Consider the following 24,689-nt stretch of genomic DNA (forward strand, 5'->3'; position numbering starts at 1 on the left):
CCGCAGCTCAGGGAAACAGTTGGTCGGCAGCATGCTGGGTGTTGGCAGCCCTCCAATTGGATATTGGCCTATTCTGGAGGTATTCATTTTCTATAGAGATAGAGATATTAGATAGATAGATATATATTTTTTTTTTTAGGCGTACACAATAGCATGGTTGAAGTTTAAAGTACTGTAACGGAAACAGTAAAACTGATACAACAATACTGTATTGTGTTAGCCTCAGCTGCCCCTAGATATTTGTCAGTGAAATCAACCAACCAGTACACACAGGGGTGGTTGGACATGTCTGGACACCCGTATGGTATTCTCATCTTTCCCAACCCCTACTGCTGCTGTGGTGTCCCGGCACCGGATTGCATCCGTTGCCTTGTGGTGAGGTCCCCAAAGTCAGAGTCCCTAGGTGTAGGTGGGGTCCTCATCCTTAGTTAGCCCCTTGTCACCCCTTTTGTAATTAAAATTATTCAGATTTAATGTATATATTTATATAGTAAGTGTACCTACCTAGTTAGCGTCGCAGGACCTGCGGGTCACGTGATGCGTTCCAAAGACTCTATGGTTTGTAGTTCAAGGACCTTTGGAGGAAGTCAGGTGTTTACCCATCAGGCTATGTAACGGTGAGTGACAGCTGATTGGACCAATCCAAAAGGGCTCAGCCCCTGCCCATATAAGGGAGCTGCAGCCATTAATCTCTCTTGTTCCTGGGCTGCCAAGCAAGCAGCATCTCCTCTCCTCGTGGGCTGTTGACAGAGGAGGATCTGCCCTGCTGTCATCAGTGAGTTAGGCCCGAGCCTTGCGGCGACGGCTGATCATTGCTAAACTGTGAGTGTATCAATCCCTAAGCACTCTGCAAGATCACCGGACCATAACTAACCCCTAAATACGGACGGATCTTCGCAAATTACCCTAAATTCTGACACTTTTATCTAAAGTCAAGGTCGACAACAACTGTCAGTCACTGAAGTGTATGGAGACTGTATTCCTGAGACTGTTATTTTTCATTGGATGTACCGCAAGTCTTTAAGTAAAGTTTATCAAAGTTCAAGTTCTACTACCTTGTGGGCCTTCAGTCATTTTATGCATGCACCTATCATTACTGGGAAGGGCAGCGATAGGCCGGAGAATTACCTCAGCATACTAGCCCTCAGCCTGGCGTCATGAACCATAGGGTTAACCTTAACCCCTGATATACTGAAGCAAGACCCTGACTACACTACCCATACCCCAGAGGCCTACCACACTGCATTGTGCCTAAACATATAAAAGTGCTTTTAATAAAAAAACAAAAATATAATATCTCAGAGGCTACTTTGAGGTAGTGCACTTCTAGGTGAGAGATCAATAATTGCTATACTTGCCTCCTAGGATGGTCTCGTAGAGGCATTTTTGCCCTGTTGACAGACTTGGAGAGCAGGGACATCATTAGACTGAGAGAAGCAAGATGGTCGTTTCAACAAATTTTCAACCATCTAGACTGTTTTGACCAAGCTGGAAGATGTTGGATACATAAGGGCACAAGCTGTGAATAGGCTCTAGACATCACGGACAGACCACCAGTAGAGAGGATCATATGATCAACCAACATTCAAGAGCAGCTCCCACGGTTTCCTTTTCCCCATCCCCTGCCCCAGCTGCTGGTGTGATGATCTGGGGAGCCACTGCATACCACAGTCGGTCAACCCTAGTAGTGATACCAGGGATAATAGCAGATCAGCGATACGTGCAATGGACATCCAGCAGCCACATGTGTTGCCTTTCGAGGCTTTCAGATGGCATTTTTCCGCAAAATTATACTTTCCCACACACAGCAAGGGTTTCCCAGGAATGTTTCTTCTACCAGATTTACCGCCAATTGATTATTTGTGGGACCAGCTGGGACACCCACCTCAGCAACCTATGAGTGTGCAGGTTCTACAGTCCCAACTGCAACACTTGTGGGTAAATGTGCCGCATGACACCATTTGGAACCTGTAACACTTTGCACCCAATTGTATCTCATCTTGTATCCAGGCTAGAGACTTCCAACAGGGTCTTAGAGCCCGCTTTCAATTGTACAGGTTTCCCCAACAAACTTATCTACCGTATTTTTCACCCTATAGGACGCACCGGCGTATAAGACGCACCCAATTTATAGGTGAAAAATCTAAAAAAATAAAGATTTTGAACCCAATAGTGGTCTTCAACCTGCGGACCTCCAGATGTTGCAAAACTACAACTCCCAGCATGCCCGGACAGCCAACGGCTGTCCGGGCATGCTGGGAGTTGTAGTTTTGCAACATCTGGAGGTCCGCAGATTGAAGACCACTGCATAGGAGGTAATACTCGCGTGTCCCCGCCGCTCCGGACCCGTCACCGCTGCCCCGGATGTCGCTCCATCGCTTTCGCCGTGTCCCCGTCGCTTCGGAACGTCTCTGCTGCCGGCCGGGTATCCTCGCTATCCGTCGCCGCCATCACGTCGTTGCGCACGCCGACGCATGTACGCGATGACGAGGAAGGAGAGCGCCGGACATACAGGGGATCCCTGAACGGAGAAGACACCGAGAAGGCGGGTAAGGTCCCTCCCGGTGTCCTGTAAGCACTAACCCGGCTATTCAGTCGGGCTGGTCGGGACCGCCGCGGTGAAATCGCGGCGGTCCTGAACAGCCCGAATGAACAGCCGGGTTAGTGTCACTTTCCCTTCAGACGCAGCGGTCAGCTTTGATCGTGTCTGAAGGGTTAATACAGGGCATCACCGCGATCGGTGATGTCCTGTATTAGCCGCGGGTCCCGGCCGTTGATGGCCGCAGGGACCGCCGCGATAGGTGTGTATTCGCCGTATAAGACGCACCGACTTTTTTCCCCCAGTTTTGGGGAAGAAAATGTGCGTCTTATACGGTGAAAAATACGGTATTTGCTTTATTATTCTAATCAACTTCTTCTTGGTTCCTTTTTGTAGATCCTTCCACTAACCTCTGCCAACAATATGATTCCAGTGAGCAATGACACAGCCTTCCTTGTGATTCTGTAATAACCATGCAGCATGTGGATAAAATTAACTTTATTATGCACGTTGAAACTACTGACTAACATGGGTTACGATTATAATTTTAACCTGTATGGTGCAGTGCAAGGCTAGTATAACATGGGCCTATAGTCCACTGAAACACAATCATTGTATTCCCCGGAATATAAATAATTCATAATCCAGGTGTTGTAATCCTATAGGAACACAGAGATTTATAAACTGGAATATATAGCAATTGTAAACCCATCGGAGACAAATTACTGTAATCCGTTGTAATCCATCAGAAACACAGATCATTTTAGGGGGCTAAACAACGTAGGTACTTGTAATCCACTGGGAAGGTCTAGTGGGATTTATGATATTTATAATCCACAAAGAACTCTGTAAACCCCTGCCTTTGATTTTAGCTTGGAGCACACAATATATTCTATTTAGATTGAAGGGCCAAAGAATTTATCATTTTCTCATTGGTTTATGTCCTTTTACCATGGTTGAATTATAAAGTAGGTAGGATGGGCATAGTCCCATTGGCCTTCTTAATGCACCTGTAAATTCTAAAGAAGTTTTCTATGGCCAATAAGAGTCATGCCTAGTGACTGAGTTCAAGATGTATTCACTATTTTAAGTGGACTCCTAACGAGGGCTGCATACATCCTTAAAGGAGTCACTAGGTGACTGTTCGGCTATAAGTAAATGCAGTCCGCTGCTCGCAACAACAGTATACCTCAGTATCCCATTTCGGACCCGATTTAATGGGGGCAAGAACGCAATGTGATTGTAGCCTAACTCTTCTCCATTGACTGTGCATCTCTCAAGACCTTCTCCCTTTAAAGGGGTATTCCAGGATCTTTTTTTATTTGACTATGCTACAGGGGCTGTAAAGTTAGTGTAGATCATAATATAGTGTCCGTACCTGTGTGTGTGTGTGTGTGTGTGATGGTTTTCTCACAATTCTTATGTGATTTTCACCCCAATATTTTTAACAGCATACAAAATGACTGTTGTCTCAGATTTTTCCCTGGCTGCAATGCCACCGAGACCTGACTCACTAGTCAGCTGATGACAGGGAGCCTGTCTGCTTCAATGGGTGGAGGGATCAATCTGCCACTAATGCAACAGCTGTAGGCACCCTGATTGAAAACCACAGGTCTTTTGAATGATGCAGCTCATTCATGTTTCAATGGGTGGGGTGGCTGATGTGGGGGAGGGAGGAAAATGGAATTGTGGGATTTGTAGTCAAAAGAAAAATCAAACAAATGCCAGTTCACAAAAAGCTAGCCACAGTATTATGGTAATCTCACAACATAGCCATTTAGCCCCAAGACAAGCGCAGATCCTTCCTAAGCATGTCCATTACAGTCTGCCAGGTACGTACTAAAATCACCTTATGGTGGAGAACCTCTTTAAGACTTGAAGTAGTACCATCTCCTTTAGGGTGCGTTCCCACAGGGCGTATACGCAGCGTATTTGACGCTGTGCAAAATGTATGTCAGCAGCGGGAAATACGCTGCGTATCTCTTGCTCACTATACACACAGGGCTTTCCGGCGGCAGCCCTATGTGTGTAGTGAGTTTTGGAGGCGGAGCCGCGCGTCACAGATACGCCGGCACGCGGCCCCGCCTCCAAAACTCACTACACACATAGGGCTGCCGCCGGAAAGCCCTGTGTGTATAGTGAGCAAGAGATACGCAGCGTATTTCCCGCTGCTGACATACATTTTGCGCAGCGTCAAATACGCTGCGTATACGCCCTGTGGGAACGCACCCTTAAGGGGTATTTCAGCCAAAAACTGCTGGGATCTCCCATAATCTTGAGAACTGGGTCATAAGTCTCCTAAGGTAAAATGGAGCAGTGGTAGTGTGTGTGTGTGTGTTCTGCTGCTCGATTCTGCTAGGAGACTAATGACCCGCTCTCAAGATTGCAGGGGATCCCAGCAGTCAGACCCCTACAGACATACACAAATACCTTATTCAAGTGTTATAGACTGGAATAACTCCTTAAGCAGTCCATTAGATATGTGTTGGTTGAACCCACCAATTTTAGCAGGACCAGCTAGACGTCTAATGTGTATAGGGGCCTCGTGATAGATGTCAAGAGGAGAGAAGGATCGAGCATGTTGGATTTCAACTGCTCTATCTTTTTCTCTTTGAAGGACTCTGGCAGCCGTTTACTTTGTCTCTCCATTTAGAACACATGCATGCTCAACACGGCCGAGATGAGGATTACAAGAGATACAGTAGCTGGCCAAATGTTCGGCTGACAAGTATCTTATGTGTATGGCCATGTCTGGCATGCTGGGTGTTCCTATCCTATTGCTTAACATAGAAAAGAAAAGGTTTGGTACTCTGTTAGCCAGTGGAAACGAGTTTCATTATTCTCAGCGAGAGAAACAAAATAACATTCTTGCAGATAGGACACAGACTTGTGAGATGACAGCGTAATGACACAGCATGTCACCAAGACTGTCATTTTGTTTCTTTATGGTTACGGAGAGCAATAAAACCTAGGGGCGTGAAAATATACATGAAGTGGGAATCGCAGCTGCTTGCTGTCCACTGAATGATAGTCGCGCTGATGGTTATCCTTATGTCTGTGGTCACCTGGTGCCACTTCTCTTATTGTCCGCAGTACCTTGGTTTCATGTGTCTTGATCATGTATTTTATTGTATTTATTAATTTTTTTTTTTTTTTTTTTTTTACTTCTGTGTGAAAGACCTCAGTTCCTGACGGAAGCTACGACTGATGTCCCTGTCCCAGCGGCACCATTGTGATTGGGTTCACATTAACCAACTGGAACATTCAGAAGTCGGGATCTGCATTTCAAGAAAGGTGATTTATTTATTTTATTTCATTTTTATTTTTTTTGCAGCACCAAACTTTTGCAAATACCAATACGTTTTGGAAATCTTTGCACTTTTCTCTACTTACTTTGTTTGATTTATGCAACTGTCCAGTTTAGTGTTTCCCAATGAGGGTGCCTCCAGCTGTTGCAAAACTACAACTCCCAGCACGGGCCGTTGGCTGTCCGGGCATGTTGAGAGTTGTAGTTTTGCAACAGCTGGAGGCACTCTGGTTGGGAAACACTGGTTCAGTCCATTGACTGAACATGGAATATGAGCCTCCATATTTGTGTGTGTGTGTGTGTGTTTTATTTATAAATTTTTTCCGTTTTTGGAAAACTGCCACTGGACTTTTTGAGCCAAAGCCAGAAGTGTATTCAAAAGGAATAGGACATATGAAGGAAGAACTTACACTTCTCCTCCCTTATGGATCCACTTCTGACATTGGCTCAAAAACTGCAGTGGTAGTATTCCAAAAACTGGCAGAAAAAAAAACCAAGTGGAAACTTATCCATAGGGTGGAATAATCTTAGCCATTTTTCTATCTAGCCCTTTATAATAGAGCGGGTGCACATATACTGGTGGGTGACTGCCCCAGCACCATTTACTAAACTGTGCTGATACAGCCATCCATCCTTGACGTTACATTTATATCGGTTCCACCAGACAACTTTTTGCATGAAGGACTCTGGGAATTTTGAAAAACAAAGAAAATAATGGTTGTCCTGAATTGTTTCCATGAAAGACACTGAGGATCCAATTAACTATAATGAGGTGTGCTGAGTTTCCTGTATGCTATTTTTATGGAAAAAAATAATGCAGTATTCTGTGCTATTTTGTTCAGTATTTTTGATGTTACTTGCAACTAACCACTAACCCAGCTGTGAACAAAGCCTAAGGGGAGTGATGACTGTGGTCTTTTCTGCTTCTTACTGAGAGATAGCTACATTCAGTGACTTGGATATATTGGGGCAGATTTACTATTACTGTGTAAACCTGGACTAGGCAGTTTAAAAACGTGCCAGATTTAAAACAGTAGCTTATGCTGTGTGATAAATATGGCACATCTTTAGTGTCTCGTCTAAATTTAATTACTTTATGCCAATCTTTAGACACAATTTTTGGCACACAGTCAAGTGAAAACCTCTCTTATCCTCTCTTATTAAAGCGGTAGTCCGGTGAAAAAACTATTTTTATTTTATTTTTTTAATATCAACTGGCTCCAGAAAGATACAGATTTGTAAATGATTTCTGTTCAAAAATCTTAATCCTTCCAGTACTTATCAGCTGCTGAAGTTGAGTTGCTCTTTTCTGTTTGACAGTGTTCTCTGCTGACACCTCTGTCAATCTTAGGAACTGTCAACAGCAGGAGTGGTTTGAAATGGGGATATTCTCCTACTACTGTTGTCAGACAGAAGAGAACAACTCAACTTCAGCAGCTGATAAGTACTGGAAGGATTAAGATTTTTTTTTATCAGCTGCTGAAGTTGAGTTCTTCTCTTCTGTCTAACAGTAGTAGGAGAATATCCCCATCTCAAACCGCTCCTGCTCTTGACAGTTCCTAAGATAGAGGTGTCAGCAGAGAACACTGTCAAACAGAAAAGAACTCTACTTCAGCAGCTGATATGTACTGGTAGGATTTAAGATTTTTTAATGGAAGTAATTTACAAATCTGTTGAACTTTCTGGAGCCAGTTTTACATGAAAAAAATTTAGTTTTTCAGCGGAAAACTCCTTTTAAGCCGCATTCCCTTGTCGGATGGGGCGCACAAATGTCAAAAATACATAATAAATGTGGTTTGTCATGAAGGTTGTGTTTTTATTTATTTATTTTTTAACATATTTGTTCCAAATGTGGTGTCCCGGCTTACCGTACCTTGTAAGGTGGTCAGAGTTACTTCGTTCCAGTAGCATCCTCCGCATGGGATAGCACATAGTCACCTCTTCCTTCTTTAATTTTATGATGTTTATATGTATAAGTAATTATATATTTAATTGTCTTTATAGTGTCGCAGGACCTTAGGTCACATGACTAATGCTAATTCTATTAAGGTTATGCTTAAGGACCTTCTGAGGTCACATGGTATGGTCACATGTTGGACCATAATCCTTTGTAAAGAGAATTGACATATGGTATGGACCAATGAGCTTAAGGCCAGCCCCTGCCCATATAATGGAGCTGCAGCCAATGATCGCTCTCTTGGGTGCTGGACGATCAGAGAGAGAGAGGAGATCCGTATTACTTTCAAAGACAAGACCAGGCCAGAAGCCTGCAAATTCTGCAACTTGCGAAACCGTGAGTTTAACTACCAATCCCCGCTAAAGCTAGCGTGGCTTCTGGATCTAATACCAATCCACTAAATCCAGTGGAACAGCGCATATTAACCTCCTAAGCTCTATAAAACTCACGAGGTCCCAACCAGCTGTCAAACTCCAAATAGACTTTGTTACATGGACTGTTCCAGTTTAATCTTGCATAAAGCTGCAGTAAAAGTTCCGACAGTTTTCGGCAAAATCTCCGGTTGTGGACAATCGTTTATTTAACCCCTTAACGCAGAATGACGGGTATACCCGTCAGATGCTGAAGTGCATTCGCGCAGAGTGACGGGTATACCCCTCATTCACATAATTGCAGCTGCTGCTGCATCCCGGGGGGCTGAACTTTTCACCTCCGGTTGTCTCCGGCAGGTGAGAAGTTCAGCTTAACCCCCGTCCCCCTGGATGCCGCATTTATACGGCGGATAACGCGATACCTTCACTCATTCCGCCGTATAAAGACGGCGTTCATTGTGCGCGCTTCCGTGGCGCTGATCGGGTTAATTAGCTAAAGTCCCGGGGTGTCCGGCAGGAGACCACTCCCGCCCGGGACCCCATTTGATTAACCCGATCAGTGATCGAATGTGTAGGGGCGGCGGGGGTGGTCGGTGGGCATTTGATGCGCGGCGATCCGGGTGTTCGGCAGCGGCGATCCGGAGGTCTGGCAGCGGCAATGGCAGGGGTAAGTGCCCCCGCCATCGCCGCTGCCAGACCTCCGCCCACATGTGGTGGTCCGGGGAGAGCGGGGCACAGAGGGAATAAGTCCTTCTTACCCGGTGGCGGTGGCGGATCCTGCAGGCTGCGGCGGGATCTGACTGGCCGGTGAGTGATGCTCCAGATGCTGCAAAACTACGACTCCCGGCATGCCCAGACAGGCATTGGCTGTCTGTACATGCTGGGAGTTGTAGTTCTGCAACATCTGGAGAACTACTGTTTGGAGACCACTGTGTAGTGGTCGCCAAACTGTGATCCTACAGATGTTGCAAAACTACAACTCCCAGCATGCTCAGACAGCAGTTGTCTGTCTGGGCATGCCGGGAGTTGTAGTTTTGCAAGATCTGGAGGTTCACAGTTTGGAGGCCACTACCCAGTGGTCTCCAAACAGTGGTTCTCCAGATGTTGCAAAACTACAACTCCCAGCATGCCCGGCTGCAAACGGCTGTCTGAGCATGCTAGGAGTTGTATTTGTGTGCCTCCAGCTGTTGCAAAGCTACATCGCCCAGACAGCCAATTGCTGTCTGGGCATGGGTAGTTTTGCAACATCTGGAGGGCCACAGTTTGGAGATCAGTGTGCAGTAGTCTCTAAACTGTAGCCCTCCAGATGTTGCAAAACTGCAAATCCCAGCATGCCCAAACAGCTGTCTCGGCATGCTGGGAGTTGTAGTTGCGTACCTCCACCTGTTGCATAACTACATCACCCAGCATGCCCTTCGGCGATCAGTACATGCTGGAAGCTGTAGTTTTGAAACAGCTGGAGGCACCCTGGTTGGAAAATACTGAATTTGGTTGGAAAACCTTCAGTTAGGTTCTGTTACCTGTGTGCCTCCAGCTGTTGCAAAAGTAGTTTTGAAACAGCTGGAGGTTTGCCCCTTCCCCCCACCCCCCCCCCCCCACCCCCATGTGAATGTACAGGGTACATTCACACGGGCAGTTTTACAGTAAGTTTCCTGCTTCAAGTTTGAGCTGCGGCAAATTTTCTGCCGCGGCGCAAACTCCTAGCGGGAAACTCACTGTAAACCTGTCAGTGCGAATGTACCCTAAAAACACTACACTACACTAACATATAATAAAGGGTAAAACACAACATATACACCCCCTTACACTGTCCCCCCCCCCCCCCCCCCAATAAAAATAAAAAACATATCGTACGGCAGTGTTTCCAAAACAGAGCCTCCAGCTGTTGCAAAACAACAACTCCCAGCATTTCTGGACAGCCACTGACTGTCCAGGCATGCTGGGAGTTTAGCAACAGCTGGAGGCACCCTGTTAGGGGTATTCTATGTCAGTGATTCCCAATGTCCACCCCTATGCAATCCCTAATTTAGTCCTCAAATGCGCATGGCGCTCTCTCACTTCGTAGCCCTGTCGTATTTCAAGGAAACAGTTTAGGGCCACATATGGGGTATCTCTGTACTTGGGAGAAATTGCACTACAAATTGTGGGGTCCTTTTCTCCTTTTACCCCTTATGAAAAGGAAACGTTGGGGGCTACACCAGCTTGTTAGTGTAAAAAAATTAAAAATTTTACACTAACATACTGGTGTTGCCCCATACTTTTTATTTTCACAAGCATTAAAAGGAAAAAAAGACCCACAAAATTTGTAACACAATTTCTCCTGAGTACGGAAATACCCCATATGTGGGCGTAAAATGCTCTGCAGGTGCACAACAAGGCTCAGGAGTGAGAGCGCACTATGTAAATTTGAGGCCTAAATTGGTGATCTGCACAAGGGTGGCTGATATTACAGCGGTTCTGACATAAACGCAAAAACAATAAATACCCACATGTGACCCCATTTTCGAAACTACACCCCTCACGAAACGTAACAAGGGGTATAGTGAGCTTTAACACCCCACAGATGTTTGACGAATTTTCATTAAAGTTTGATGGGAAAGATGAAGAGAACTTTTTTTTCACAAAAATGCTGGTGTTACCCAAAATTTTTCATTTTCACAAGGGAAAATAAGAAAAAAGCCCCCCAAAATTTGTAACCTCATTTCTTCTGAGTAAGAACATACCCCATATGTGGATGTTAAGTGTTCTGCGGGCAAACTACAATGCTCAGAAGAGAAGGAGCGCCGTTGGGATTTTGGAGAGAAAATGTGTCCGGAATTCAAGGCCACGTGTGTTTACAAAGCCCCCATAGTGCCAGAACAATGGACCCCACCACATGTGACCCCATTTTGGAAACTACACCCCTCACGGAATGTAATAAGGGGTACAGTGAGCATTTACGCCCCACAGGTGCCTGACAGATTTTTGGAACAGTGGTCCGTGAAAATGAGAAAAAAAAATGTTCATTTGCACAGCCCACTGTTCCAAGGATCTGTCAAAAGCCAGTGGGGTGTAAATGCTCACTGTACCCCTTATTAAATTCTGTGGGGGGTGTAGTTTCCAAAATGGGGTCACATGTGGTGGGGTCCACTGTTCTGGCACCACGGGGGGCTGTGTAAATGCACAAGGCCCCCAACTTCTATTCCAACCAAATTCTCTCTCCATAAGCTCAATGGTGCTCCTTCTCTTCTGAGCATTGTAATGCACCAGCAGAGCACTTTTAGTCCACACATGGGGTATTTCCATACTCAGAAGAAATAGGGTTACAAATTTTGGGGGGCATTTTCTCCTATTACCCCTTGTAGAAATGTAAAATTTGGGTGAAAAAACAGCATTTTAGTGAGAAAATTTTTTTTATTTGTGTACACGTCCAACTTTAACAAAAAGTTGTCAAACACCTGTGGGGTGTTAAGGCTCATTGGACCCTTGTTATGTTCCCTGAGGGGTGTAGTTTCCAAAATGGTATGCCATGTGGGGGTTTTCTTGCTGTTCTGGCACCATAGGAGCTTCCTAAATGTGACATGCCCCCCAAAAACCATTTCCGAAAAATTCACTCTCCAAAATCCTATTGTCGCTCCTTCCCTTCTGTGCCCTCTAGTGCACCCACAGAACACTTGACATACACATATGAGGTATTTCCTTACTCGAGAGAAATTGGGTTACAAATTTTATGAAGATGTTTCTCCTTTTACCCCTTGTAAAAATTCAAAAACTTGGTCTACAAGAACATGCGAGTGGGGGGGAAAAAGGAAGATTTTGAATTTTCTCCTTCACTTTGCTGCTATTCCTGTGAAACACCTAAAGGGTTAACACACTTACTGAATGTCATTTTGAATACTTTGATGGGTGCAGTTTATATAATGGGGTCATTTGTGGGGTATTTCTAATATGAAGACCCCCCTCAAATCCACTTCAAAACTGAACTGGTCCCTTTTAAAAATTCAGATTTTGAAAATTTTGTGAAAAATTGGAAAATTGCTCCTATACTTTGAAGCCCTCTGATTCTTTCCAAAAGTAACAACATGTCAACTTAATGATGCAAACACAAAGTAGACATATTGTATATGTGAATCAATATATAATTTATTTGGGATTTCTATTTTCCTTATAAGCAGAGAGTTTCAAAGTTAAAAAAAAAAAAATTTTCACCAAGAAATTATGCAAGTATCGACGAAATTTTTCCACTAACATAAAGTAGAATATGTCGCGAAAAAACAATCTCTGAATCAGAATGAAAGGTTAAAGCATCCCAGCGTTATTAATGCTTAAAGTGACAGTGGTCAGATTTGCAAAAAAGGCCTGCGTCCTTAAGGTGAAAATGAGCTGTGTCCTTAAGGGGTTAATACCACCCTATCGCTCTTGGGACGGGCGGCGATAGGACAAGCATATACAGAGGAGCCCTCACCCTGGCTTCAGGAGTGATAAGGGTTAAACAAGCACCCTTCAGTTACCGCACAGCAACACCCCATATACCCTACACCCCCAGGCTACCACACAAACTTCTGGTGTACTTGTAATAGTCTTTAGCATGTGGAATTAACATTTGTAGAGTCAGTGTATTCAGAAGTTATTTCCTGAGATAGATGGATCCCTAGGAGAACTTGACAGCATATCATTGTTTGGCTCCCAGCAATGGAAGGGTAGTCTGGTCCAACCAGAGCTCCACCAAAGGCAAAGACAGCTAAGGGGACCTTGAAATTATTATCCACTTCAGACTTGGAAAAACTGGTCCAACTTGGGATGTAGTGATGAAAAAGAAAGGAAATGTTTCTCAGGCCAGGACAAAACTGGCATGCATAATGCCATCAGTAAGTTCATGTGGTAGTCTGGCTTGGTTCCATGTGATCCTTTATCGGTCTTGACCACTAACTTGACTCCAACTCAAGACCATAAATCTTTACCTCTAAACTTGTATTCGAGAACCTCTAAACTACAACTTGAGTTGTGCTGTGCGCTTTAGGCTATGGTGTACTTCGAGGAATGGCAATGCCAATCACCTTAACTACACCAAGCGCTTAAAAACACTGAACTATCCTCCTCCTTTTTATGCCAACTTGGGATCTCTGTCTGTGATACCCAGTTCAACTTGGCTCCAGCCTTCACTCACCTTAAAGGGGTACTCCGGTGGAATTTTTTTTTTTTTTTTTAATCAACTTGTTTTTAATCAAAAGTTAAACAGATTTGTAAATTACTTCTATTAAAATAATCTTAATCCTTCCAGTACTTATTAGCGGCTGCATACTACAGAGGAAATTCTTTTCTTTTTGGATTTCTTTTCTGTCACGACCACAGTGCTCTCTGCTGACACCTCTGTCCATTTTAGGAAATGTCCAGAGAAGCATATGTTTGCTATGGGGAATTTCTCCTGTTTTGGACAGTTCCTGACATAGACAGAGGTGTCAGCAGAGAGCATTGTGGTCGTGACAAAAGAGAAATCCAAAAAGAAAAGAATTTCCTCTGTAGTATACAGCTGCTAAGAAGTACTGGAAGGATTAAGATTATTAATAGACGTAATTTACATATCTGTGGTGTCGAGAGAGTAACTGTGAGTGGGGTGTTGCAGTGGTAGTGTAGGGTCTAGTGGTATTAACCCTTGAATGTTGTGATGCCAGGGTTGCGGTTTCCTCAATAGTAATGTTCCTACCGCCAACCGTCCCACAAACGGCAGGGAGAAGGGGCGCCGTACCCTGTGTGGACAGGCGGCGGCGCCGTACCCTGTGTGGACAGGCGGCGGCGCCGTACCCAGTGTGTGTTTATATTATAATATATCAATATTATTAATAAAAATATATATACCTCCATCCTCCCTTTTTTTTTTTTTTTTTTTTTTTTTTAAGATTTCCTATGACAGGCGGCGGACAGCCTGGCCTTCGGACAACGTCCGAATAGATAAGCCGGTCAGTCCTCCCCTGTGTGTGTGTGCGCATTTAAAGTGCAAGTCCAGCATTGGTCTCCTGTCTGTTCGGCATAGAGAGATGCTGGGGGCAGTACAGGGGCTGAAGCAACCATTCTGATTCCCAGCAAGTTTCGTGCACGAGTCATTTAACAAGAAAAGGGGCCTGTGCACGGAACTCAGTGGGCATTATAGAGTTGGCTAAGCAACTGTACTGTCTAGTTCTGTTTTTTTTTTTTTTTTATTAAAGATTTTTTCATTAAAACACATATTTGATAGTAAAGAAAGTAAGTATATAAAATAAACAAACAAGTTATTACATATTAACAAGACCAAGTTACAATATGGTAATAATCTGCATAGATCCGGTAAAATGGTACTAGTAATATCTCTAGACTTCCTTACAGTCCGGATCTATTACACCTCAGCTTATGGTCAATAATCCAGGTAACAGGCAATGAAGAAGATATAAAATAATGTATATAAAAAAAGTAGGAGGTAGAAAGGGGGGAGAGGTCATATAGCGAAAGAGACAAGTAGGTAGGGAGGATAAAGAGAATAAAGATGAATGTATTGCCTAGTTCAGTGGTCTTCAAGCTGCGGACCTCCAGATGTTGCAAAACTACAACTCCCAGCATGCCCGGACAGCCAACGGCTGTCTGGGCATGCTGGGAGTTGTAGTTTTGCAACATCTGAAGGTCCACAGGTTGAAGATCACTGGCCTAGTTCATGCAGCGTCTCTCCACACCGAATCTTACAGAACAGTTGGCAATGCTGGACTTGCTCTTTAAGTTAAATCCTTAAAGGAGTACGCCAGTGAAAACCTTTTTTTCTTTTAAATCAACTGGTGGCAGAAAGTTAAACCTATTTGTAAATTACTTCTATTAAAAAATCTTAATCCTTCCTGTACTTATTAGCTGCTGAATACTACAGAGGAAATTCTTTTCTTTTTGGAATGCTCTCTGATGACCTCACGACCACAGTTCTCTCTGCTGACGTTATTATAATAGTAACGCTTTATTTATTGTTGTCCTAAGTGGGATTTGAACCCAAGTCGCCAGCACTGCAAGGCAGCAGTGCTAACCACTGAGCCACCATGCTGCCCTTAGCATACATCTGCTATGCATCTGCTATGAATGGTTGCTAAAATGGACAGAGATGTCAGCAGAGAGCACTGTGTTCGTGATGTCATCAGTGTTCCAAAAAGAAAGGAATTTCCTCTGTAGCATTCAGCAGCTAATAAGTACTGGAAGGATTAAGATTTTTTAATGGAAGTAATTTACAAATATGTTTAACTTTCTGCCACCAGTTGATTTTAAAAGAAAAAAAATTTTCACCGGAGTACCCCTTTAACCCCTTAAGGACGCAGGACGTAAATGTACGTCCTGGTGAGGTGGTACTTAACGCACCAGGACGTACATTTACGTCCTAAGCATAACCGCGGGCATCGGAGCGATGCCCGTGTCATGCGCGGCTGATCCCGGCTGCTGATCGCAGCCAGGGACCCGCCGGCAATGGCCGACGCCCGCGATCTCGCGGGCGTCCGCCATTAACCCCTCAGGTGCCGGGATCAATACAGATCCTGGCATCTGCGGGAGTTCGCGATTTAAATGAACGATCGGATCGCCCGCAGCGCTGCTGCGGGGATCCGATCATTCATAACGCCGCACGGAGGTCCCCTCTCCTTCCTCCGTGCGGCTCCCGGCGTCTCCTGCTCTGGTCTGTGATCAATCATGGTATTGCTATGAATAGTCCCCTATGGGGACTATTCAAGTGTAAAAAAAAAATGTAAAAAAATGTAAAAGTAAAAGTAAAAAAAAAGTGAAAAATCCCCTCCCCCAATAAAAAAGTAAAACGTCCGTTTTTTCCTATTTTACCCCCAAAAAGCGTAAAAAACATTTTTTATAGACATATTTGGTATCGCCGCGTGCGTAAATGTCCGAACTATTAAAATAAAATGTTAATGATCCCGTACGGTGAACGGCGTGAACGAAAAAAAATTTAAAAAAAGTCCAAAATTCCTACTTTTTTAATACATTTTATTTAAAAAAAAATTATAAAAAGTGTGTTAAAAGTTTTTTATATGCAAATGTGGTATCAAAAAAAAGTACAGATCATGGCGCAAAAAATGAGCCCCCATACCGCCGCTTATACGGAAAAATAAAAAAGTTAGAGGTCATCAAAATAAAGGGATTATAAACGTACTAATTTGGTTAAAAAGTTTGTGATTTTTTTTAAGCGCAACAATAATATAAAAGTATATAATAATGGGTATCATTTTAATCGTATTAAGAATAAAGAACACATGTCATTTTTTCCATAAATTGTACGGCGTGAAAACAAAACCTTCCAAAATTAGCAAAATTGCGTTTTTCGTTTTAATTTCCCCACAAAAATAGTGTTTTTTGGTTGCGCCATACATTTTATGGTATAATGAGTGATGTCATTACAAAGGACAACTGGTCGCGCAAAAAACAAGCCCTCATACTAGTCTGTGGATGAAAATATAAAAGAGTTATGATTTTTAGAAGGCGAGGAGGAAAAAATGAAAACGTAAAAATTAAATTGTCTGAGTCCTTAAGGCCAAAATGGGCTGAGTCCTTAAGGGGTTAATACCACCACTTTTCTGCTAGTGATCTACGCTATATAAAAACGGCATGTGCCATGTTGCTGAATACAGTGCATACAACACTAATATTTTATATTCTTATATTAGCTTAGTGTTTGTTGGTATTTCAGTTATAATAACAAGGCAATTTATGAATTGGATGCAGTACATAACTCCTCCTCTATGAGGCAGTATGAATACTCAATATTTGTATTTTAGAATTCTGTTCTCTATACTACCGTTTGCTATTATATTGTCAATTTTACCCAGTTCTAAACCCTAACAAACCTGTATACGTTTTGCAATTTTTGTTTTTTCCCCACGAGTTATATTTTAGCATTAGAGAATTGGTTTTGTGTATGATCATCGTGCCAGCACAAAACATAACCTTACAGCTTGTAATCTCAAATGGAAGGCCAGGTTATCTGTTGTGTATCTGTGTATGCCCGGCAGGAGGTTGTCTCTGCATGATTGGTATGTGTACCCTTTATGTCTGCTGCTGCAATCACTACCCAGAGGACGTGCGCCGGGAATTGGCTTCCCCTGACCCATCTCCCTGTCACTCGCAGACGGCATGCCGCAGTGATTTAGACTCTTATTATCAGCTGTTCCACACTGTAACAGTTCCTCTGCACTACATTGATTTTTCTTTTAATGGCAGGTCCTTGCATGTGAGACTCATCCAGTCGACTAGAGATAACGTCCCTGGTTACATAGCAACCAGTCGCGAAAAAAAAAAAAAATTCATGGGTAAAAAGATTTCGCTTTAATTCCAAGGTGAGTAGCCTGCTAATATTTGGAATTACAGAGAAGTACAGTGATCCCTCAACTTACAATGGCCTCAACATACAATAGTTTCAACATACAATCGTCTTTTCTGGACCATTGTAAGTTGAAACCAGACTCAACATACAATGCTACAGGACAGTACAGATCTGCGAAACATGTCGATAGCTGGAAGAACCGACCAATCAGAATGGACATTTCACTGGTAAAAACCCCTGTATTACTGAAGTGTATGCACTGACTGGTGTCTGGTAGCGCCCCCTACAGTACAGGGAGGTAGTACATGTTCTGTACACTTTACCTGTTCCAGGGTTACCTGCTCCTTTGGACACCAGGTAAGGGCGGCTCCATGTTACTTTTTTAGGACACTGTGTGCTGTACAGGACCCTGAAGAAGCTCCTGTCCTCTACATAGACCAGTGTTTCCCAAGCAGGGTGCCCCCAGCTGTTGCAAAACTACAACTCCCAGCATGCCCCGACAGCCTTTGGCTGTCGGGGCATGCTGGGAGTTGTAGTTTTGCAACAGCTGGAGGCTCCCCGCTTGGGAAACACTGACATACAGTGATTTACATCTCCCAGCAGATCTTTCTTACTTTTATATGTAAGGACTTGCTTTATCTGTATTTATCTACTTGTTTTTCTTTTAATCCTCACTTTTTCCTATTTTTGGATGACCTTTTGGGCCTTTAGAACCAATTACCAGGTTTCCATAGAGTTCTGGTCTCAACATACAATTTCAACATACAATGGTCGTCCTGGAACCGATTAATATTGTAACTTGAGGGACCACTGTATAGGATTACTATAGCATGCATATGATCATTATTGTGCATTAATACCAGTACACGGTTTTGACCCTAGAATGGCTGTGGCCTGTCTTGTTTTCCTGGGCAGGTTCATCATGAATTCCGTGGGAGAATCGACTAACTTTTTGGTATGTATATAAAGATCCCTCTGTGTGATCTATCCAAATTCGTACATTAAAGGGGTACTCCGATGGAAAATACTTTTTTTATTTATTTTTTAAATCAACTGGAGCCAGAAAGTTAAACAGATTTGTAAATTACTTATATTACAAAAAAAATCTTAATTCCTCCAGTACTTATCAGCTGCTTTATACTACAGAGGAAGTTCTTTTCTTTTTGAATTTCCGCTCTGTCTGACCACAGTGCTCTCTGATGACACCTCTGTCCATGTCAGGAACTGTCCAGAGCAGGAGAGGTTTGCTTTGGGGATTTTCCCTGCTCTGGACAGTTCCTGACATAGACAGAGGCATCAGCAGAGAGCACTGTGGTCAGACAGAAAGGAAATTCAAAAATAAAAGAACTTCCTCTGTAGAATACAGCAGCTAATAAGTACTGGAAGGATTACATTTTTTTTAATAAAAGTAATTTGCAAAACTGTTTGACTTTCTGGCACTTTTTCCACCGGAGTACCGCTTTTAAGGCATATATATATTCTTCAACTGGACTATAGATAGAATATAGCAAACTGTGGCCTTTTAAGATGTTGCAAAACCACAACTCCCAGCATGCCTGGACAGCCAGAATAAGGGTCTATTCACATGGCAGAACTCCGGAATTCCGCAAGTGGAAAGTCAGAAGTGTGAATGGGAGTGCGGAATCCCATGAAGTCTATGGGCATTAATTTGAGACAAAATTCCGCAAGCGGAAATTCAGCCGCGTGAATAGACCCTAAGAGACATGTCATTTATTTCAAATGTAGTTGTTGCATCAGGATGCCTTTTTAGTGGGGGAAATACCCCTTAGGTTCACACAGTGCAACTGTGGAAGAATACTGGAAAATTTTTAATAGTAAATCTGCACCAGTATATCTGTTCATTCCTCCATGCTATTTATTGCAGAAGCTTTACCTAGGAGACACCTCCCCCAGTTGTAAAGGGAGTAGTATTAGTAATACATATTTCTTACAGCGCTTATCCAGGAGTGAAAAGACAGCTGATTTCTTCCAAAAACAGCACCTCTCTTGTCCTCAGTTTATGTGTGGTATTGCAGATCAGTTTCATTAAAGTGTACTGCAAACTATGGTGGGAGAATTCAAAGTAGAACAGGTCTGCTCTTCTGAAGGAGTCCAGAATTTGAATTGTGGCAGAATTTTCGGTCTTGCAGGATCCCATTGAAGACAATGAGAGGCTGCACCATCAGAATTTGCAAGTAGAATTATTCTGTTCTAAAATAAATTCCGCCTATAGGGTACGTTCCCATGTGCATATTTTTCAGATTTTGTCATTGACTTACCAGAAAGAAATCTACAGCAAAATCCGTACATGTGAACATACCCTTAGAGTATAAGAAACTGGGTTTTATAAACTGGGGGGAAAAAAACTGAGCATCGCTTATACTGAAAAATAGTTCATTGTGAAACCACATTGCACATAAATATATCAACTTGCCAATCCTTGAGAAAAGTAAATACTGGCGTAACATTTTGTTATATTTCTCAATATATATATATATATTTTTATAGTCTTAGCCGGCTGCAATTGTCCTGCATTGTAGCTCATCACAATCATTCTGCATCCACTGACTTCTATGGATATTGGCACTTCTAATGCTGGTGCTTCACCTAATGCAGCTCTAGGTTCTTGCTCATGGAAGGTCAGGACCACCCTCTATCAGATCAATGTGCTCTATGGTGGGAAATAAATAGGGGCTGTTTAGAGCAAACATTTAATTCTTAAGATTGTATGTGATAAGAATAATGTGATGTCTTAATTTCAGAAACGGCTCATTTCTTGCAGTCCGCACCGTTTGAACGAACAAGTTGAGCTGTAATACCAGTCCCAATCTATTGACTTGAGTGGTGCTGTTTCTGGAGTAAAGCAGTCATGATTTTCTTATCTCACAGAATCCCTGTAAATGCCCACAAATTGTATAAAATGTTCAGAGTGGATATGCTGTGGATTTTCCTCAATGGAAAATTGGCAGTGTTTCTGCATAAAAAAATAAATAAATAAATAAATAAATAAATAAATAAAAAAAAAACACAGCAGTATACAGCGTGCATTAAGGTGCAGATTTATTTGCTGTTGCAGATTTGGGTGCAGATTGGTTGTTTTCTGCTACCATAATAACAATGTATTTAAAGTCTGCAGCAGTAAATTTTGCTGCAGATCTGCAATGTATATACAGTATACTGTGAATTTTGACTTCCCTTTTTTAAAGTCAATAGGGACAATCAGTGCTAAATCTGCTGTTTTTCCGAAAAATGGTTTATCAATCCATGGGTGTAAAATCTGCAATGGAGTTATTTAGGTGTGGAATTTTATATGCAGCATGTGGATGTGATTTATACAGATTTCATCAACTCTGTGCAACTGTAAGGGTCTGTTCACACAGGGAGGATATGCTGCACATTTCTTTCAGTTTCCCTATTAAAGGAGTAGTCTCAAGAAGGAAAACGTATCCCCCTATCCAAAGGACATAAGGCAAAGTCGAAATCTGAAAAAATCTGCAGCATTTAAGTCCTGTGTAATGATACCCAAATACTGTACATGGCAGATTTTATGCAGAATAATCCGCTTTTGGGTATGTGAACAAACTCACATTTTTTTTTCTCTTCTGTAAGCCAGAACACACTGCAGTCAATTAAGCCAACCCCCATACTTCTAGATTGAACTCCCATAGCTTCTATGACTTGGCATCATCCCTCTTCATTATTTAACCTTATTTTATCTTTATTTGCTTGCGTTAGGTCTCTGACTGCTGTAGTGACAGACTGATCTTAAGCGATTCCTGCCCTGTAGATATGCGATGCAGTCCAGGTAATTCCGAACACGTTCACTGCCTGCAAGTGCCAACCACAATGTGCTCTCTATTAATTACAGGGGTATGAATAATGGTTAAAGTGTTACGTTAGTTCTGCAGCTATGGAATGTGTAATGTTCATGCACCGCACCAGAGATAGATTCTATAATGGGTGTAAAGAGAAGTGTGGCTTATAATGGTCCATCCAACAGTGTAGCCCATAAATAGAACTGTCACACACAGAGGGCTGTAGGCTGTAGCCCACATTCACTATACTACTTGGTTGCTGGTATTGAGCATTGCACCTCTTGGGATGGCAGCACCTTGTGCTTTGAAAAGTGATATTGATGCCCTAACTATAAATCTGCAAAAAACAACTGATAATTGTAATCTGTTAGGGTTCACAATGTAAAAAAAGGATGTACGGTATTTAAAAAAAAAAAAAAAAAAAAAAAAAGCCTAAAGGAATATTCAACAGAAACTTGAATCATCCACATCATAATAGTGCAAACTCTGATTCACATCCAATTTGCTTGGTGGAAATCTGCACTGATTTCAAAGTAGATGTCCAAGGTATTTCGGTATTTCTACTGTTAAAAAAATAAATAAACAAATATACATTTTCTTTTAGGTAGGGTAACACGTAGCGCATCCACAGTGTATTTGACTCAAGCAAATACACTGCAAATTCGGCCTACAGCAAGTTTTGGTCAAAGATATACACCTCTTCTTTATTGTTTAGCAACGTGTTTCATGCAGTCACTCCTGCAGCAATTCCTAAATTTAATAATATACACTGCAAATATTAAAGGAAAAGTCTCATACAAAAAAAACGTATCCCCTATCTGCAGAATAGGGGATACGTTTTAGATCGGGGGGGGGTCCAAGCACACACACACGCACGATCTCCTGTACGGAGCCCCGGCTCTTCCTTGGAGCGGCGCGTCATGATGCCTGCCGAAGCTGGGGCCACCACGCCCCTCCATATATCTCTATAGGAGAGGCAAAGAAAGCCGAACGGCTCTCCCATAGAGATATATGGAGAGGGTATAGTGGCTGCAGCTTCAGGTGTGGATTGGGATGCACCACTCCTGGGGAGAGCTGGGACTCCATACAGGAGATTGCGGGGGATCCTGCAAATAGGGGATACGTTATTTTGTATGACATATCTCCTTTTAAGTGCCATAGATTTTGCTGGCACTGACATCTTTAGCGTATTTCAAAGCTGAAATACGCAGCGTATAAAATATGCTACGTGACACCTTAAGCTTAATGGGAATCTACCATGGATTTTTGCCAACATGGTCTTCAAAAAGTGGATGAAAATAAAACAAAATTAATAATAAGATTTGTTCCTACATACAATGGGCGGGCAGGCAGGACTCAAAAAACCACGGCATGCAAATTCAAAATGAGGGTCAGAAACCCCAAGCTGTGCATTGGATTTCTGGCGTAGATAAGTGATATTTTTCTTTAAAATAATCTGTAATCTGTTGTTTGTCATGCTGCATTCACAGACGGACAATGTCTGCATTCTGCCTGGCATTGGTGGCCAGGATGTGGATTTTATGGGGCTGATCCACAACGGCTGCTTGCAAAGTCTCTAATATAGAATCCCACAATATCCTTAAAATAAAAATGAAAAAATCTGCTTCCCTTACACAAAGCTCACTAAAACAAAATAATACAGAATGAGAACAAGCAGATAGGGAGCACTTGGTGTCACCTGAGAGTGTGGGCGCTTGTCAACATTTCTAAACCTCCCCCACGCGTGCCAGATTCCAAGAAAGGATGCTCTAGTACAAGACTCCCAGTGGGACATTTCCTCCAAACGGTAGAGCTGATCCACCTTGTTGGTCCAGTGCTGGATTTCCGGAAGTTGCTGAGATGCCAATGCTTGGGGAGCAAGAGTCTGGCTGCAGTAAGGAGGTAGAAAAGGGGGGGGGGGGGCAGTGTGCAACAGTCCTAATTTTGCTTATAGACAAGTAAACTTTTGTGGTCTAACTGTGGAATGTAAGACTCACTCTAACTTGACCTAGGCTCACTAGTACAATCTCCTCAAGGATATGACAGGACCTGAAGCGTAACATGTGCTCCCCTAACTAAGCTCAGGATTCAACTAACTAGAGAAAAGAAGAACCACCTCTTCCTATTTTAAGTGGTTGGTGCTGGGACATTACCTGCATCTGTTGGCTAGGAGACTTTAGCTGTGACTAGATTATGCCTCCTTTACAGTGAAATGCAGGACAATTTTTGTAAAATTGTAACCCTCTTCATGCTGTAAAACTAGGTGTATGTTATGACAGTTAAATACATTTGCAGTGAAGGCAATACAGTTATATAGGCCTACAGCACTTGAACACACAACTGTCCAGAAAACCTTATAATACTTCAGTCACCAGGCTAAGTTTGGCATGGCAGCTGGTACAACTCACACTGGGCCACCAAATATGACCCACGTTAGGGCACAGAGGCTGCAGATGACTCTACATACTGCTAGTCACATGCATACTACATGAACTCCAGCCTACAGCAGGGAGGAGCAGAGAAGATTTGGGAATAACCTTGCATCATCTCTGATGGAGATTTTGTGACCACAGCACAAAGCATAGGGCTAAGAAGATCTTCGGTTGTCACCCAACACATTCCTGGATTGGTGCTGTGCAACAGTCCCGACTCACTCTGCCTGATATTTTACTACTCCGAAATCCACAAGACACAGCAATGACACCAGACATTATGGTTGACGGTGAGAATCACAGCTTCCTATGCCTTACTTTTGTGTATATACAGCAATGATATAACAGGAGGACCATAGCCTTGGCATTCTACATACTGAGATTCCATGCTTATGCTGTAAGGACAGAAGCGGCTGAGACCAGTTATTCTAAGCATGACAGACGGTTAGGTTGTGTTCACAGCATTTGTTCTGACTTCGAATCACACCCAAAATCTCTTCAGTGCGCAAACCATATTAAATGACATAATCCCAAGAGGGCTCGCTGACTAAGGAATGGGGTGGGTTTCTGCTTGGTATGTTGGGTGTATGCAGGAGAAAAGAAACATAGAAACAAAACACTCTATTTTAACACGCACCATTAATCCTACTGGTTTAATTTTTCTGTATTGAAAGTAATAACTTTTTTTGTGAATCTCAGAAATTCTGTTAATACGGCTTATATGTTGGTCACTGGGCAACAAGACAATTTTTATCAACTTGAGCCAAAATACTGGTGTACATTTTGTATCACTTGTATAGCATTTCAATGCAATTTAAAAAAAAAATTCAGCAAATTGCTGCATGTGAATCCAGCCTATTGCTTAAAGGGGAGATCCAGTGGTGAAAAAACGTATCCCCTATCCTAAGGATAGGGGATAAGTTTCAGATTGCGGGGGGTCCAACCGCTGGGGCCCCCCAGGATC

General features: G+C 42.8%; 1 protein-coding gene across 6 annotated transcripts in view; it reads left to right on the top strand.

Annotated features, from left to right (window-relative positions):
* C10H1orf159 (chromosome 10 C1orf159 homolog) overlaps positions 1-24,689 on the top strand; it is a 67,868-nt gene that overhangs the window by 16,886 nt on the left and 26,293 nt on the right. For 5 of the 6 annotated variants that reach the window (XM_056542514.1, XM_056542511.1, XM_056542516.1 and 2 more), the window contains exons 3-6: positions 5,718-5,833; positions 17,376-17,491; positions 18,361-18,433; positions 21,214-21,283. In XM_056542514.1, the coding sequence (XP_056398489.1) occupies positions 18,362-18,433; positions 21,214-21,283 (142 nt within the window). In that variant the 5' untranslated portion in view covers positions 5,718-5,833; positions 17,376-17,491; position 18,361. The remainder of the gene's footprint in view (positions 1-5,717; positions 5,834-17,375; positions 17,492-18,360; positions 18,434-21,213; positions 21,284-24,689) is intronic. The other variant, XM_056542515.1, reaches the window with a different exon arrangement.

Source organism: Hyla sarda, chromosome 10 (genome assembly GCF_029499605.1).
Source record: "Hyla sarda isolate aHylSar1 chromosome 10, aHylSar1.hap1, whole genome shotgun sequence".
NCBI classification, from domain to species: Eukaryota; Metazoa; Chordata; class Amphibia; order Anura; family Hylidae; genus Hyla; species Hyla sarda.